The following is an 18,473-nucleotide window of genomic DNA, read 5'->3' on the forward strand; positions in this document are numbered from 1 at the left end:
AATTACTGGTTTTTGAAATGGTCCACTGGAGATGTGGTCAGACTTTTCTCAGACTAAGCTATGAGTGTAACTGAATTGTGATTTTTATGGTAAAGTAAGAGCAGAATTGACATTTCCTATAACAGTATTGCCCAGTAAAGCTAATGATATTTAAATCCCTTTTTTATATCACCCTGGTAGGGGAGATCTGACTCAACCTTAATATTGCATCTTGCAAGTCTGTGTTGCATTTGTATGTACCTTCCTAACCACACTCAGATCCGTGCCATATTAGACAATGCACCTGTATTTATGACTGGAAATGCTGCTTCAAAAAGCACACAATGTAAAGGAAAGGACAGGAATGAGAGGTAAGGAGTTAGTGTTATGCCAGTTGTACCAAGCTGTCATTCAGCATGTCTGTTCTGAAAAACAATAATATAGAGATTGTATCATATAGATAGTAGTTTAGCCATCTTAACAGCAAGCTCTTTCTGCCTAATACCATTATACCATTTTCAGTCTGGTGCTAGCTTGCCTCTGTTAGATCTATCTTTATCACCTCTGTTGTGAAGCATCTGTTATATGTGATACGATATCATCTTCAGGATTTATATACATCCTTTCTGTAATATCAGAGCAGTTTGCAGTATAGCACTTTAAAAAGGGTTGTCTGGAACCCAGAGAAATGAGCTGAAGTGCTCTCTTCACGCCTAATTATTTTATGCTTGGGCACTGTGACAAATGCTACAGGGATTGGCACTGGCAGTTACATTCATCTGTACCTTATAAGTGGTTTATTAAACACAATGTGAAATTCTAGAGGGGAAGAGAAAACATACAAAGAAGGTGGTCTCTAGGCTAGTGAGTACGGGTTGTTTACCTGAAGCATTCTAACTAAAAACAATGAAGAAAATACTGTAGAGATATTCTCCTACATGTCCAAATATCCTAGACATCAAGGCCAGCTCCCTGGAGAAATTGGTGGTGAAAAAAAAATGACCAGAAATAAAATGAATTGCTGTTTAAGACACCTTGGAATAGTATGACAGTTGCAATGCAAAGGCACAATGTAGTAGGTTTTCATTTGTTTCAGCATCCAGATTCTCTGAATTATCTAAAAGTAATGTACTAAAAAGTGAAGTGATGGCATAATAAATTGTTGTTTTCTGTGTGCTCGTGTAATTTAAAAACTCTTAATTTAATGTTGACAGTATGTAAGGTTTAGTTGGTTAGATGGAACTAAACAGACACTTAAAAATTCCTGAATTACTTTAAAATATTCTTTTTATGCCTTTATTTCATCTGATAAATTGAAAAGTTTTCCTTTAAAAAAGGCATTGCCTACTTCATCAACAAGTGAAGTTTTTAAAGAAGGAAAAATACAAATGCTCAGCTCTTGGTGGGACCAGTAGAAGGCTACGTCTTTAATGTCAGTGGTAGTTCTGGTTCCCGGGTTCATATCCCGGATGAGCCCCCAAGAGCCCCTGGTGGTCTAGTGGTAAAGGCGCCGCGCTATCACCGCGGAGACCCGGGTTCGATTCCTGGTCAGGGCCACTCCCGGGCAGGTGGAGCTCGTTAGCCCTTAAAGGCAACCCACCTACGTCCTAAGGACCTCACTGCCACTGTCCAAGCTCGCTTGGCCCCGGCAGATGAACCTTAGGATTAAAGGGTGGGCTCAGTTCCGCGCACACTGTGTCTCACCTAAAAAATCCAATGCGCAGGCTGGAAGGTGTAAAGACCTTCCCCGGATCTTCGCTCGCGAAGACTGGCCATTATTATTATTATTATTATTAGTTCTGGTTCCAAAGATTCGATCCCAGGCACAGAAAGGCAGAAAGGAAAGAGGATCCAAGAAAGGGAGTTGGAGACCCCTGTTCTGAGAGTCAAGCCATTCTGTTGGATACTTCAGGGGAATGTATGACCAGAGCATTCAACTGAGATTGAATATGTTTTATTCTTTTAAATCCTCTTGTAGTGTGTTCCAATTCAGTATAAATATGCTATTGATCATTCTTAAGGTTTATTTTTTACTTTAATTTTTATCATCCTGTAGCTCACTTTAAGAAGAGAAATTTCAGTTCTTTTCTATTTGAAAGGTATTGCCTCTGCCAACTCTTTATCTGAAACTCCATGATTTTCTCACTGAATATGAGAGCAACGTAACTTCAAATTGACTTCCAGGTCACAGTGAATCATTTGGTAATGATTTTGGTAAAACGATTAATGTATTAAATACAAAAAATAGCTCACTCAGAGTCTTCCATTTATTTGCTGAAGGGAAACTTAAAATAGATGAACACAGCCAGCTACACTTAAATAGTTTGGACTGCTGCTGTGCTGAAGACCTTTATGAAATTAGATAAACATGCTGCAAATAAGTATGCTCTTTTTTTCTCAATTAATAAAACATGAAGTGACTAACCCTTTTCCTTATGAGGGAAAAATAATCCAAATTTTCTGTTTCTGATTACACCTCTCAGGATTCGTAGCAGTAGAAGCTGTGAAGAGCCTTTTAAATAACATCCACTTGCTCTATTATAGAATTTTAAAGAAATGCTTTTGATATAGAGGATTGAAATTGCTTGAGTTAGATTTAACTGTACAGAAGTGATTGTCTAATTCTCATTAGAGTTGATTGGGACTTTCACTAGGATAATAATGAAGTAAAAAAAGGTATTTTTAAAAGGCTTACCTTTTAGTTATATTGATGCACACTGTCACTGCTAATCCATTTAGCAGACTTATTTCTTTTAGTATTTAACATTTGATTGATCATGTTGGTCATTTCATCTGCACAGAAATTAAACACTTGTTTAATTTCCTGGTGAAGTTTAGTCAAATACAGGTTTAGGTTTGGGTTTGGGTTTTAACTGAGAGCCCTAACAAAAGATGATGAAAGGAAATATGGCATGGAAAATACAAAGAAAGTCTTACCTAGCTGCTGAATAAATGGATACTGAACAATATTTGCTGATTTATGACATCTAATATTAGTTTAAAAAGTGCTCACTTAAACCATTGAAAATTAATCTGATATTCACACACCTGCAAGGAAGAAAGCTTGAATTTTTAAGCAGGGTCTGGACTAAATCCAAGTCTATTTTCACTGGAAAAGAAGTCAAAGACCAATAAAGGTCAGATAAAAGATTACGGCTTTGTTATTTATCTTTCAGAAAAAAGTGCAACAGGATCACAATGGAACTACTGTACCAAGTAGAAAGAAGTAACTTGCATTTTTTAGGTATCTGGTTTCATTTTTTAGTTATACTTATTTTCCCCATACACAGTCCTTGCATATGAATACATTTTTTCTTTTAGTTCTCAGGAATTTATTCATTTTAATTTGTGGTAGCAGCAAAAAGAAAATGGCCTCAGAGACAAAGCCCAATGTATTTATTTTTTTATAATTTCTGATAGAAATTGGTCATTTCCTTTATCCTTATTAATTTCTCTTTTTTTCTTTAATTCCATGTAAAATTAAGATATTTTGAGTCCCTTTGCTTACTTTATTGGGAGTGATTCATCTGACAAGTCACCACAAAATCTTCCTTTAGATTGAGTTGTATTGCTCTGTAGGTTGCATGGAGTATATTGAGTACCTTTTATTTCCACAGATAGATAAATGAGTTTTGAGGAGTGGTGTTATTTTTTAGTGAATGATGCTCTTCTTTTTGATTTATGATTCAGGAGTATTGTATGAGAGCTGTAGAGGAGTTAAATTTGCATTTGATTCTTGAATAAAATGATCTCTTTTTTTCTCTTATTATCTGTTCCTCTGTCTATATTTACAAAGGTGCAAAATAGATCACCTCAGGTCAGATTATAATGAGAAGTTAGAAATTTAAAACTCTCTTATGAGCAAACGTGAGAAAAAAAAATTACGGTGATTTCTCACCTGTTGCCAGCATGGTGAACTGAAAGAATCACCAGTGTGTAAGCAGAAAAGCATGTAGTGATGAGCTGTGTCTATGTTTGATGTTAGCATCAATGAACTCCAGCAGTTCAGGTACATCTGTAACTGACTTGTAGTGAAAAATAGTAACATTGAGGCAGTGAGTTCTCCCACAAAGTTGCATCCACGGCCATTCCACAAGTTCCTGCGACAAATTGACTCTTACTGAGCTTCTAGTTAGTGACTGATAGAAGCAAGAGTCAAGGCTCAGATTTATCCTAACCTTGAGCTAATTTTTCTAAGCCAGGACAGGATGCTCCATTTGTGGGATATAAAAGGCTGCCAAAACCTGTCGCTAGCAGCTGAAGCTTGAGTACACTTGGATTTATAGTGTAACACCATCATGATCTCAACATTGTTTTGTTTTTTTTTTCATTTTTCTTACATATATTTAATGTTGGGGTTTTATTTCTGACTGCTATTGTAGTTTTTGAGAAGTCATAATTACTTCCTGCTTTTTGTGCTGAGATTTAATATAAAGTACTCTGGCCCCCGTTCCCTATCCCCAAAGGAATAATATGGCTGGAAAGATGTTCCAGGCAAGGTTGTTGAGGTTACTCAGGAACCAATTACATACTAGCCCAAGGGAAACAAATTAAAGAAAAAAGTGCAAGATTCTGTCAAATAGTCCATATGTATTCTCTAAAAATATCTTACTTAGGCTTGTACCCTATTGGTTCATTAAAAAAGTAATAATGTGTTAGCACCTAGCAGCACAACTGTAATGAAATATTCATTAATATTTCCATTGTAAATCACCTCTGGAGAAACTTACATAATTGAAAGGTTTTTAATTTGTTCCTCACCAGTAGAATAGTAATCCAATTGATTTAAATGCATAACTATTGCAGTGAATAGAGTCCTTAGCATGTACTGCTGTACAGGCTCTCCATGTAAACATCACATATAGGTGCTCAGTGTCTGCAAACTCATCCATTCATTAAACAAATTAAATGTCATAAAGTCATTAAATTTCAGGAGCATGCAGCATTAGAATTAAAGCAGTGTTTCTTTTTTGTGGTAGGAAGGGAGGGATTGTTTCACATGCTGGTTCACTTTCCTCCCATTTCATTAAACAATGTCTGTCAATGAAGTTATTGTAGAATAGAACTGTGTAATTAAAAGTTGCTGCTTTCACTGAATTTTGAAGGCATCATATTACATGTCCAAATTGTTACTTCATCTGAAAGAGCTTGTTTCCTGTATAGAAGCCTTTGTATATAAAATGATTTGGTGATGCATATTTTACCAGATAATTACTGTCTTCTTAGAGCCATCACAGAACTGTGCACCTGCATCTAAGAATTCCATTAAAAATAAGTAAATATAGACCCTCTCCAGAATTCATGTTGCATCAAAGGGCTGCACAGGTATTTTGATGTGGTAATTAAATCCCTCTGAATTATAAGACAAGCTGAAAGCTCTGATTCCTGTTTACAGTAGTTACCACCATAATTTGTTTTATTAGCTGGGCATCACATGAATTTCACTCATATCTCTACTCCTGGCTAAACACTTGGTATTTGTGTTGTTGAATGATTAAAGTAAGGTAACGTAAGACTCTTTTACTGCTGTATGGAGCAGTTTCTTCAGTCTTGTTTTCTTCTCCAAGCAGCATACAGCCTCTGCTTCCTATCTGTCCCTGCAATAAGTATTAGCAAAGGCTCAGCCATACATAGGTCAGATAAGTTCATTGATACACTAAAAACTAACCCAGTTATAAAAAAAAAAAATATATGTAATATATAAACAATGTATATACGTATTTCAGTCACTGACCTGACTAAAAACTATAGAGAGACCATACCCAAATCACTATGAGTTGAATGGTTGTTGGTGCAAGAAATTATGTAACTTAAAAATAATGTGTAAGACAAATCTTTCTATTTGAAAAGCATATTATATTGAAGGTTTTCTTTTGAGAACACTAATGTTTTTAGTAATGGAGCTTTGACAAAACACATTCCAGTGTGCACCAAAAAGATGCAAGAAAGGTAATATTTTCTAATCTTAAAGTTTTTAACAAAATCCACTGAAACTTATTGGTCAATATTTTCAGTTATAGCTTAATGAAATGAGGCTATGCCAAGATATTTTAGCTTTTCAGAGTTCAAAGCATGTCTGGAAGCCACTCTTAGTCATATGAATTAGTTTTAGGTAGTTCTGCGAGAAGCAGGGGCTTGAACTCGGTGATCCTTATGGGTCCCTTTCAACTTGAGATATTCTATGGTTTTGTTTCTTTAATCTCAGCCTTCAGAGTTGTTTTTACTAGGAAAATATATCAATACATAAGCATCAAATATATTTATGTTGCTACCATTTTCATATATATATTTTATGGAGAAATATTTCATATTCTTTTCAGAAATGCTCACTAAAATGGAAACAGCAAAAATTACCTTGAGAGATAAATAACAGCATCATCATTATCATCTCTTTTTGAACAAGTGTCAACAAGGACAGTAACCTAGAATTAGTCATACGTCTTACATTTATATGTTCTTGGTAGAAATACAGATCTATGGAACAGGATCGAGACTTTAATAATGCACTTTGAAATATTAAATCCTCTAAAGCAAAAAATGGATACATTCCAAATTATCAGTAAAAGGTTATATTTTTTTTCTAATGGATTTGATTCTTATTTCATAATATAGTACAATCATAGAGTCAATTAGATTAGAATAGACCTCTATGATCATTGAGTCCAACCCAAGCTTAACCCAGAATGGCCAAGTCCTCCACCAAACCATGGCTCTAGGCACTCTGTCTACACATCTTTTAAATATCTCCAGGGACAGTGACTCAACCACTTCCCTGGACAGCCTGTTTTGCTGCTTGACAAACCTTTCTGGGAACGAATTTTCTTTAATATCCAACCTAAAACTCCCCTGGTACAACTGAGACTGTTTCCACCTCTCCCATCGCTTGTTATTCTGGAGAAGAGATTGACCCCCACCTGGCTACAGCTTCATTTCAGGTAGTTGTAGAGAGTAATAACGCCCCCCCAGAGCTGCCTTTTCTCCAGCCATTGGCCTTCTTGGCCACCTGGGCACTCTACTGACTCACATTCAGCTGGCTGTCAACCAGCACCCCCAGGTCCTTTTCCACTGGGCAGCTTTTCAGCTGCTCTGCCCCAAGCCTGTACCTTTGCATGGGATTGCTGTGACTCAAGTTCAGGACATGACACTTGGTCTTGTTAAGCCTTGTTTGGTCCATCAATCCAGCCCGTCCAGGTCCCTCTGCAGAGCCTTCCTACCCTCCAGCAGATCAACACTCCCACCCAACTTGGTGTCATCTACATACTGACTGAAGGTACCTTCAATCCTCTCGTCCAGATCATTGATAAAAATGTGGAACAGGACTGAGCCTTGGGGATCATGACTTGTAACCAGCTGACAGCACCATTCACTACCACTTTCTGGGCCCAACCTTCCAGCCAGGGTTTTACCAGGAGAACAGTGCATCTGTCCAAGCCATAGGCTCTCAGCTTTTCCAGAAGAATGCTGTGAAAGGTGGTGTCAAAAGGTTTATTGAAGTCCAGGTAGACAACATCCACAGCCTTTCCCTCATCCACTAGGCCAGTAATGTTGCCATAGAAGATCAGGCTGGTCAAGCAGGACCTGCCTTGCCTTAACCCATGCTGCCTATGTCTGATCACTGTGTTGTCCTGACACTCATGATGGTTGCTGGTCAAAGCCCCATCCAACCTGATCTTGGATACTTCCAAGGATGAGGCATCAAGGCTTGCCTTTCTGCAAAGTAGATAGCATTTGTAATATGAGATGAAAAACATATTTAGAAGCAAGATTAACAATGATGAGTAATGTGATCCTGAGTATTTCTGATTCCAAATTAATTAACCCAGCTTCAACCTTCCTGAAGCCCATGTTTAACAAAAGAACAGTGTGTCAATCTAAAATAACACTTGGGTTGCTTTCAAGGTGTGGCGTTAGTAGAGCTCTGCAAATTTGATGTTGCAAAAAGATGAAAAATTGACAGTACCAGCCAGCTGGGGTCTTTTGCCTTCCTTTATGTTCTTGGTGGAAACTTAATTATAGAGACATGTCTGATTACGTCTTTCACTTAGTGGAGGACTTTCTGGACTCATTCTCCTTCTGGGAAGGCTTTTTGGTTGCCCCATAATGAGTTGTTATATAGTTGTTTAGGAAAGCAACAAAGCGCTTTGCCTACATTGTCCTTCTTAGGTCAGTAATATCTAATGGGATACAGAGTCAGATCCTCCTCCGGGTCAACAGTACACAGCTGTCCCAGGTGGGTAGTGATTATGTGTTATTACAACCTGATTCTTGTTCACTATTCTGTCAATAATGAGATTTTTGTGTTCAATCCATTTCTTAACGGACAGGTGTTACAAGTACATTGACATTAATTGGCAACATTGTTGGCAATTAATTGCAGAAAACCAAAGGTATAAAATGAACCCGAGCATAAAAGCTGTGACTGCAGAAATGATCTCTATTTTAGTGCTTTGGAGGAATGCAGTGGAGAGTTTTTAACATGAACAGCAGGAGCTATTTGGTAGAGAGATGGCTTGAAGGTCAGCCAGCTAAGCACACTGGGTCACACCAGAGAACCATCTAGCCAAAAACCTTGTTCCCAGCAAATACTTTCAAGAGAATGCAAAATAAGGGGAAATATGTACAATTATTTATAGGGTATATTTCCTGAACCTCCAATGACTTCTGACATAGGTGCTTCCTGAACCAGAGTTTGTTATACAGAGCAATCCATTCATTCTTTGTTTTTATCCTACTGATTTTAACTTCTGATCAATAGCCCAGCTTCCTATGTGAAAGTGGCAAGTGAACCACTGTTTCCTAATCCCTTTCTCTATTATTTATTTTTTACATGCCTTGGTCATACAATTCCATCACGAGTTTCTTATCAAGATTAATGAATCTTTGTTAACTTAATTGTTAGAAATCAATTCTGTTCCTTTCAACATCTGCTTTTATACCAACTGCAAGATCTAAATTTTGAGTTAATTGCCTGTTCACATCCCATTACAGTATGGCAAATAATATTGTCTTCATGTACATTGCTATACATTTATCTATTATATTTTTAGCAGTCCTTTTATCTCTCAGTCATTCACTATGATGACCTTCTTCCACAGGTGTTTCCCATTTGGTTTCTTTTCATTATTCATTGTTACTTGTTATGCACAGGAAACTTTGTCAGTCTGGTGTTCACCATCTTGTCCAGATCATTAATCTATATACTGAACATCCTACGTTACTTTGCAAGTCCACTCATAGTGCGTTGCTGCTGTGTTTTGCTTGCTATAGTTTAGATAATTATTAATTTGATGATTTCACCTTATTTCACAGCAAATTAGTTAAGAACCTTTTGTGACGGACAAAAGGTTTTTTAAAACCCAAGTACACCTTAGCAAATGCTTCTTTCATATTAATTAACAGCTTTGGACTACTCTAAAAGATTTGTGAAGCAAGTCCTCTGTTTGAAAAAGTTGCATTTAATTGCTTCCTCCTAATTTTCTTATTTCTGTCTGTGTGCTTTGAAAAGGATACATATTAAATTGTTAATAGATTATAGGTTAAACGGAACAAAATGAACTGCTGTTCCTGTGACAGTATTTTGTTTCTGTGCAATGGTCTTATGAACATATTTATACCCTCTTTTGTCCTTAAGAAAATGAATAGGGATCAGTCCAGCTTTATGCTCTACCGTAGACTGGTTAGTGAAATATGGCTTACTAAGAAATAACATTTGAAACATGGATCAGCTTGACCCCTTTATATCTTTGCCCTGTACTTGGTCATTAATGTTCAGACCATGCAGTAGGGTTTCTGCAGGCATGAGTAGTACAGAACTGTGGTAAAAGAAATAAATTTCTCCTTCTAGTGTATTTTTCAAACATCAAAACTTTGAAATTTTCTCAAGAAGCCCTATTTTCTTTGTATACGGAAAGAAAATATACTTACAGAAATTGTAAGTTTAGCATTTTGGCACAAATATTTCTATGCTGCAGTTTCATAACTTTGGAGTTAATAGATTTTGATGAAGTGGTGTTGGCCATTTTTCCCCTTCGATTTATTAACCTAATGAATAACTATCATGTACATCTTCTAATTTTTACTTAAATTGAGATATTTTTTCTTTACACTGATATGCTACTAAAGCATTTGATTGAAGTGAGGAGACCAAATGAAAACATTAAATTGCCTAAGTGACCCACTCATTAGTTTTTGGCTGCCAAATGCTCTGAAATCACATACAATATCATAGAATATTGTTCAACAACCTGCTAGAATAAGTACAGCTAATAGTTCAAAAGAAAAAGACAGATTTGTATATTTAAATTGTCTAGATGTTTTCTGTATCTTGAGACTTTAGAGGATAGGAACAATAGATGAAGGTGTTGCAGGAATTTTCATGTTCCTTTATTTTCCGATTCTGGAGTTTAAATTCAGTGATCATTATCAAGCATTTATGATTGATTGCTACCTTCTGCTTTATTCCTAGACATTTCAGTTTCCAGACAGACAATGGTAGATTATGTTGATCCTTTTCAACTTCAGATTGCATGTGGTTCTGTCAATTATTTAAGTTTGTGCGGAATTCTTTAATATGTGTCAGATTTTTCACTGTGATATTAATAAATTTATACTGGGCTTTGAAGACACCTTAGCCTTCTGTGGCTAATTCTATAAAACATAATTAGTCTTTGGACTTGATTATGAAATATTCATACTGCAAAAACACCAGGAGATCTCAATCAAATGAAAGCTGAATTGTTCTACGGATTGCAAATTCTCTAAACGAAATTCCTTTCCTCAAAGAGATTTCTGTCTAAAAGAATCTTTATTGTTACCATCTCCATCAAATTCATTACAAATTTTTCATTTATTAGAAAAGTGTACCTCAGTCACTAAGTCTCAGTCATCCTGCTAGAATGTGAAACTCACTATTTTAATTTATTTAAAGGAGTAAATAGACAGAAAGGAGAAAAAATAACCCTTAAATCTTTATGGGCAAGAAAAAGAAATAGACAATTCCCAGAATGCTCTTTATTTTGAGTAAGTTTTATGGCTTTTGAACACCTGGGCATAGCACAGTTGAAGTTGGGTCATTTTGTAGTTTCCTTGCTTTTGTAAGTACTAATGAGTGCATAGATACAGCTCATATAAAAATAACCAACTTTCAACTAGAAAGTTCTCTGTAAAATATGGGACAAAAAATTTTGGTTCAGAGACAGCAAAAATGCCTAACTTCAAGATAAATATCTGTTTCTTTGAATCCTTCTCAGCTACCTCTCTATTAATATTATTATCTTTATAAAAGGGTGTCATGCTCAGCTTCATGCAGAGCCCTATAGTGCAGGACTATAAATGCCAATAAAAAGTTTTCAAGTCATGATTATTAAGTATTCTGTAAGAAACTCCTAGCTCATTTTATTACATATTTATTAAGTATTTTTTAAGGTCATAATCATTCTCCTAATCTTCACTTGGTACACTGAGGTGTGGTTTCCAACATTTTCCAATCCGTTTAATTTAATTGATTTTTGCCCATAAACAGTATTTTGAAATAATTTGCAAAGAAGCCCTGTTACCATCTTTTCTTGGGCACACTTCTATACTTTGAGTTACTGATATAATGGTGTAAACCTCTGGAAATTATTACACAGAAAGAACCTACATATTCTGCAAGAGTATATCAACTAAGAAGTATATGTCTCTGCAGTTTCCTGAATATTTTAGTGCTAGTGGTTCTGTGCCAACTTTTAAAATTTCATGAATATTTTCTTTTAATCGTGTTTCATTCCTGGTGGCCTCATACACTATTTACTTGCAGTACACAAGATGGTACATGTAAGAGCAGGCTGAACAGTCTGTATACAAGCTCTAGGTTGGGTTTGAGCAGACCCTTTTATCAATAGCTAGATATCCAGGCTAATTCCCCTAACTTAATTTGCATTTGAACACATTTGATAAAAGGTTATTTTCTTTTGTAACATTAAATGAGTAGATTGTAAAATATTTATATTGTCACTATTCTGAGATCTGGAAATCCTTTACTCCTAGATAGTTTCATCAATTTTGCCTTTCTAGTAGAAGCATTTGAAGGAGAACTTCAAAGATAAAATTTCAAAATTCATCAGTCTGTATAGTGATAACTCAGGAATCAGAATTTTAAATCTACTGTTAAATAATACAAGGGATGAAAGCCACAATGCACAAATAAATTCTCTAATGTATTATTTAATTAGGATATTATTCGTCTCCTTTTCTCTGATGATTTTTTGGGGGATGTAGAAGATATGTACAGACCAAATTAATTTAAACTAAGAATGTATTTTATGTCACATTTAGAGACAACTCAGGGCATTTATGACTGAAAGCTGTTTCCTTCTTAGTAGCAGTTATTAAAATTAACATCACAAGCAAAATATCAAGATGTAGCATTCCTTTCTACATGAATGACCCTTTTTATTTCTCTACCAAATCCCAAGTTTCTTGAATACTTTCATTGCTATGATTATTCACTTCTGAGACAAACAGAGCCAGAGATGCATATTCATGACTTTTTCACTGTATTGTCATATAAACTGCTCTTACTGTTTCTCATTTATTCTGCACAGGCCCCATCATCACCTTCTTCACCCATAGCTAATGAACCAAAATATGAGAAGCGCTGGCTAGACACCTTATCAGTTCCTTTGTCGATGGCTCGAATCTCGAGGTACAAAACTGGAACAGATAAATTAAGGTTTGTAATCTAAAAGGGGATGCACTGGGTTAGTTAGCTGTACACAGTGTTTTGATGTGGACTGTTGGCTTTATAAGAATTATTTGAGTGGAGATATGACAGTCTTATTAAAAAGTTTGTCTTCTATGCAGTTCATCCTCTCTTAAGATTAATGGCATGCATGGAGATTACCAAAGATAAGGTAAAGCTCCTACAAATACATTCCTGTAATCTGTTGTATGTATCTTGGGAATTCAGTGAGCATCTGCAACCAGTACAAAGGTTAATCTTAGCGTTAGTTGAATTAACTTTGAAGGTACTACATTTGATTCTGTATCTCTTGTAGAATACTCCTATATTTGCAAATTCTAATATTGTCATCTAACTCTCCTTTTTCATTATAAATGGTAACAGCATGCACAATCATCATGACTGTGCTATCATGTCATACAGACCATGTGTATCACTGTCATGCAGAGACTCATATTGACAAGAGATTCTGGCAAAGTACATGGTAAAAAATATTGTATTTCTGATCATAGAATTTTTTTGCAACTCAGAGACATAACTAATGGTTCCTAAAGTAGCTGTGGAATAGGATGTCAGAGGTGATTTTACTGGACTTCAGGAAAGATGAAAGCAAAAGTGAAGTTTAATAAAGCATCAATAACTAATGTGCTTGAGAAAAGTTTTAACACATCACAGCATACATAAGCTTTTCCTGCACATCATTCCGTGTGGTAGCAGTGCCTCAAATCTACCAGTAGTAGTGGGCCAAGTAGTCCATATGTATCAGAACAGGAGTTCATTCACTGTTGTTATTTTCCATGTTCTTTATGTGTTGCCCTGTATTTATTTCCTTCTAATACATATTAAGGAGATAATTGGAATCTCTATTGAAGCATCAACAGTACAGGTCACCTGTTACCAGGAGGTATTAGAAATTCATGTTAAAACCTTTCTTGGTCTATACCAAATTTGTTACCCTTTTCATAAAAATTACTTGAAAATCATTATTTTCTAGTAGAACAGATTTGCTGCTTTAAGTTAGTGCAATAATCTCCTAAATCACTTGGCAGCTCCTCTCCCAGACTTTGTGTTAAAGCATCACAGGTGAATAATAATAAATTGTCCAGAAAAGTTGTAGGATCTTCCACAGACTTTGTTTGAACTCTTAATTCTGTTCTATTTAGTCTCTCATCACTTCCTCCATCACTTTCTTCCTCCCCTTCAACTGACCAGTTCATGTTGTCCAACCTTTTCCAATCCATCCCAACCATTCAAAGCTTAGGAGTTCTCCTGTGAATTAAGTGAACAAATCTCAGTGTGTACAATTAGACATCAACTCATCGTCAACTTAATATTCTAAAATGTTAAGGATAAGTGAAAGCAGATAGAACGTTTAAACCTCTGACTTCAGTTATCACCCTGACAGTTTGAAGCAGTTTCACTCCTGTGCTGTGCACTTCACCCATTAGATGGAGAAATCCCAAGGGATTCTAGTTTGCAAAACAGTAGCATGTGCCTTTTGAAAATTCTTTGAAGTAAAACACCTTCAGATATTGTACTGGGTCTGGCTGAGATGAAGCTAATTTTCTTCATAGTAGTCTATATGGTGCTGTGTTTTGGATTGTGACTCTAGCAGTTTTAATAGCATACAAGTATTTTGGTTGTTGCTGACAAGTGTTTGTGCACCATCAAGGCCTTCTCTTTTTCTTGCTCTGCTCCCACTCAGTGAAGAGGCCAAGGGGTAGGCAAGAAGTTGAGAGGAGGTGCAACCAGGGCCAGTGACCCAAACTGACCAAAGGAATATTCCATACCACATGACATCATTGCTCAGCAATAAAAACAGAGCAGAGGGGGCTTGAGGGGAGCTAGCCTTTACTTGGAGACTGACAGGACATCATTCTGCTTGTGAGATGTGGTGAGTGGTTGCCTTTGCATCTCTTGTTTTATTGTGGTTTGGTTTGTTGGGAGATTTTCCTCTTCCCTTTGCTTATTAAACTGTTTTTATTTCAACTCATGAGTTTTTTTGTTCTTCATATTCTCTGTGCTGCACCTCTGGAGAAGGGTGGTGAAGTGAGTGGCAGTGTGGATGCTTGGCTGCTGGCCCAGGATGGAGCACTCACAGATACATTTTTCTTGGAAAAACTGAGGAGCTTAATATTTTCAGTTTTAATCTTGCAGAGACATATTCTCTTGTGATGCATCTCATTCCCATATATGTTTAGTATACATACCACTCCTTAATAACTGGTGGATTATTTTCATTTTTGTTGTATACACTCTGAAGGAAGATGAAATAATTCCTTAGAGCTTATCACCATCCCATGATACTTCAGTTCTAGTAAGTGGTCCTTGCTTATTTTGGTAAACCAACAGAAACACCTATATGAGGATTAAAGCAATATTGGCTTGAAATTGACTGTGGATGAGGTTCTTCCCGTGTTCTTAATAAAAGTGTTTATTTTTGCCTGAGGGATACCAAACTACTTTTATCATATACTCTCCTCCTCTGAAAGGCAGGTACATATTTTTACTATTATCCCACTTGTATCCTTTGTTTTACATTTCCCCATGTTCATATAAGCATAACTTCCAACATTTGTCTTCAGTAATTGCTCACTAAAATCAAATATCTGCTTTGCATGAAACAAAACCTATGATCAGTCTAAATAACAATCCTGCTTTCAGCCATATCTACACATCTCTGTTCCCTTTCACATTTCAGTCATCAGTCTAAAGTCTGGAGTGAGTCATTTCTCTGAACGTATCACAGATCCTTCTGACCAATTTGCTAATTTTTCCATACTCTGAATATTTACTTTAAGCCTGTTTGCATACAATCTTTGACAGCATGCTTGTTTTTTTCTGTATTATATGAGTCCATGAGTCTGTCAACCTTTTAACTTTTTGCCTTTCTTGTGTTCTTTGTCCTAACTTTGTTTTGTTGCAATGCTTCATTATATTTTATCCACTAAGTTACCTCAATTGGTCTTGCAGAGGTGCCCTGGCATCAGAACAGCCAGATTACTTTTGAAGTCAGTGTTATTGAGTGTTGCAGTGTTGGAACTATAATTTGTAGTGTCACATACACAACTGTGTGCTTTCTGCTCAGCTAGATGGACTGTATAAAAGGTCTTTTCCCCTACTTCTTACCAGAATTAAATTCAGAGAGGGCTGGATAATTCTTTCCATCAAATATTGCCTACAGCCCTTTGGCTTTTGGCATTGCTTTTTAACTATGAAAAATATTATGGCTTACGAAAGATTATTGAAGCCTGTCTGTCCACTCACAGGTAATGCACATTCTGCGTTCTTCAATTCCTCTTTTCCCCAATATGAACACATCTTTTACACCTGTGGAATTATTACAATTGCCTACAGCAGAACTTTCCATACTTTTGTTGCTATACTCAATCCCAGACTGATTTTGAAAAAAATGTATAGTATTTTATTGTATATGCTATGTATACTGTCTGTAAATGAGAATCCAGGTACTCCTGCTGTTCTGATGTGGTAAACTGCCATCAGCCAGTCTGGATGGCTCCTCTGACCTCATTCACTTTACTTCTCCAGACAATCTTCAAGATTGTTTCATATTTTCAGCATTCTTTTTCTTTAAATAACTCACAGATAACCTTAGGAACAAGAAAAAAGATTGTCTGTCATAAGGTCAAACAGAGTCTGATATTCTTCCTGAATACCATCTTTTTGTTACCTTTATTTAAAAAAAAAAAAAACCAACAAAAACCCCAAACAAAAAAAAAAACCAAACAACTAAGTATGACAATGTATGGCATGTCAACATCTTGCTCAATATTCATTTTTCAATAATAATAATAATAATAATAATAATAATAATAATAATAATAATGGCCATTATTATTATATTATTATTATTTATTACTTTTAGTGTGCCTAGCTCAAATCTATTCTTATCTAGTCAGATTTGGCTGGATTGTTTCCTTTGGGGTAAACTGTGCACTTTAAATTCTTCTGTACTCCATAAGAGTTTTCTGGTAACATTGGTAAAGAAGGGCATGTTTTCAGCATACTCTTGTGTCATGAGATGGCCAGGATCACATGTATATGTTTGGTTGTTGTTTGTTTTTTTTTTTTAATTTGAAGAGGAAGGAGTTACCTTTGGCTTTTCATAACACTAGAATTTTTATTGTTTTTTTTCTGAGGAAGTCTTTAGACTGGTGACTCAATGACACAGGAGCATGTTTTTCTATATGTTTTAGATTCTGTCAACACCATATATATTAAGAGAAACAAGAGAGAATGGGATATATTTTTTCCTTTTCATAAAGGAATGACTGAAAATACTGCAGAGTGTGACTGTCAAGTATGTTTGTCCATACCACAAAACAAAAGCAAAAAAATTCCCCAGAATATTTTAAAGGAAAGTTAAGAAATGTAATAGATGCCATTCATTTTCTCAATGGATGATTAAACATTGTATTAACTAGTGAAATCACCCTGAATTAGTGTACGTCACATTGTTGATATGATTGGAGTCTATCTCAATATTTATATCCAGCAGGCTGATTAATCTTTTGGATTATTTATCAATTCAGTAATTTTTTAATTCAATTGCCTTTATAATACAGCATTACTACTTCTATTATTCTACACTTCTCACCAATCCATCAGTGTAGTTTTTCTCTGTAAGAAGCAAGGTAATAAATACAGTGGGAATACTGTTGCTCTGAATATGCTTAATTGGTGGTTGGAAATATTTTTTGCATGTTGAGGATAGAGTTGGTCAATAAGTCTGGTGTAAGTTTAACAGAGAAATAATGAGATCAGTAGGTCTTTCTCAGCCAAAAGAGTTTGTAGTTCATAGTAAGTTTTGTGGGGGGATTTATTTAAGATATAGAAGTAAAGATAAGTAGTCTTATAGAAAGTGGAAAATGTAGTTCATTCATTGTAGTTCATGTAGAACTCAAATGATGTAATTCATCATTTCAGTTTTCTTATGAAATGTCTAAATTGTTATTTGGGAAAATGTAGATAAGTCTTTTTAGTCCTTACAGCAGATACTGGTAGTACTGTATAGTAATTTTTATACACTGTATTGACTGGAGCTTTGAGTGAAGGTACAGTAAATATAAGCCCTTGAATATTATGAGTTTAGACACTGAAGAAAAAATGCTTATTTAGAATATGGAAAAGTGAAGAATTGAGTGGAAGTAATTCAGGCCTGGTATCTAAGAGCCCATGTAACTATGATCCCCATACTAAATAACTTAATTACATTTAGGAGTTGGTTTCTATTCCTTGTTATTCTGGCCACTGAAATTACTACAGAGTATTGTGCAGTTGATTTATTTTTTTAATGTACTCACTGTTTTTTAACAGAATCTTTCTGAAGGATTGTATTTTCCATTTAACATTTTAGTAAGGTAACAAAATGTCTTAATTAGGTAAATAAATTGAAAACTAACAAGTGGAAGAAACCATTTTGAGACAGATCTAGGAATTAAACATAATCTGAGTTACAAAACCTGAATGAGTACTCACTCACAGTTTTTTGGCATATCAGTTAGAAAATCTCTGTAGAAGCATACTGTCTATGTTACTTCAGTTATCTTATTTGATTGCTCTAAGTGTAATAAACAAAAGTTACAATGCTGGAAGCAAAATGCTCCCCAAAAAAACCACAAACATAAAATGTAATCCAAGTTTATGTTTAATGCTTTGATATATTTTTAGCTACGTAGTTTCTGTTAATAATCCAGATATATGAGCACATTTGAATATTGTTTAAGGTATGAGACTATATGACATTTACATG

General features: G+C 35.5%; 1 protein-coding gene across 5 annotated transcripts in view; it reads left to right on the forward strand.

Moving 5' to 3' along the window:
* The window catches only part of SNTG2 (syntrophin gamma 2), a 233,645-nt gene that overhangs the window by 155,028 nt on the left and 60,144 nt on the right, over nucleotides 1-18,473 (forward strand). For 4 of the 5 annotated variants that reach the window (XM_050316361.1, XM_050316364.1, XM_050316365.1 and 1 more), the window contains one exon: nucleotides 12,564-12,691. In XM_050316361.1, the coding sequence (XP_050172318.1) occupies nucleotides 12,564-12,691 (128 nt within the window). The remainder of the gene's footprint in view (nucleotides 1-12,563; nucleotides 12,692-18,473) is intronic. The other variant, XM_050316362.1, reaches the window with a different exon arrangement.

Source organism: Myiozetetes cayanensis, unplaced genomic scaffold (assembly GCF_022539395.1).
Source record: "Myiozetetes cayanensis isolate MyiCay16 unplaced genomic scaffold, myiCay2020 scf2-11, whole genome shotgun sequence".
NCBI classification, from domain to species: Eukaryota; Metazoa; Chordata; class Aves; order Passeriformes; family Tyrannidae; genus Myiozetetes; species Myiozetetes cayanensis.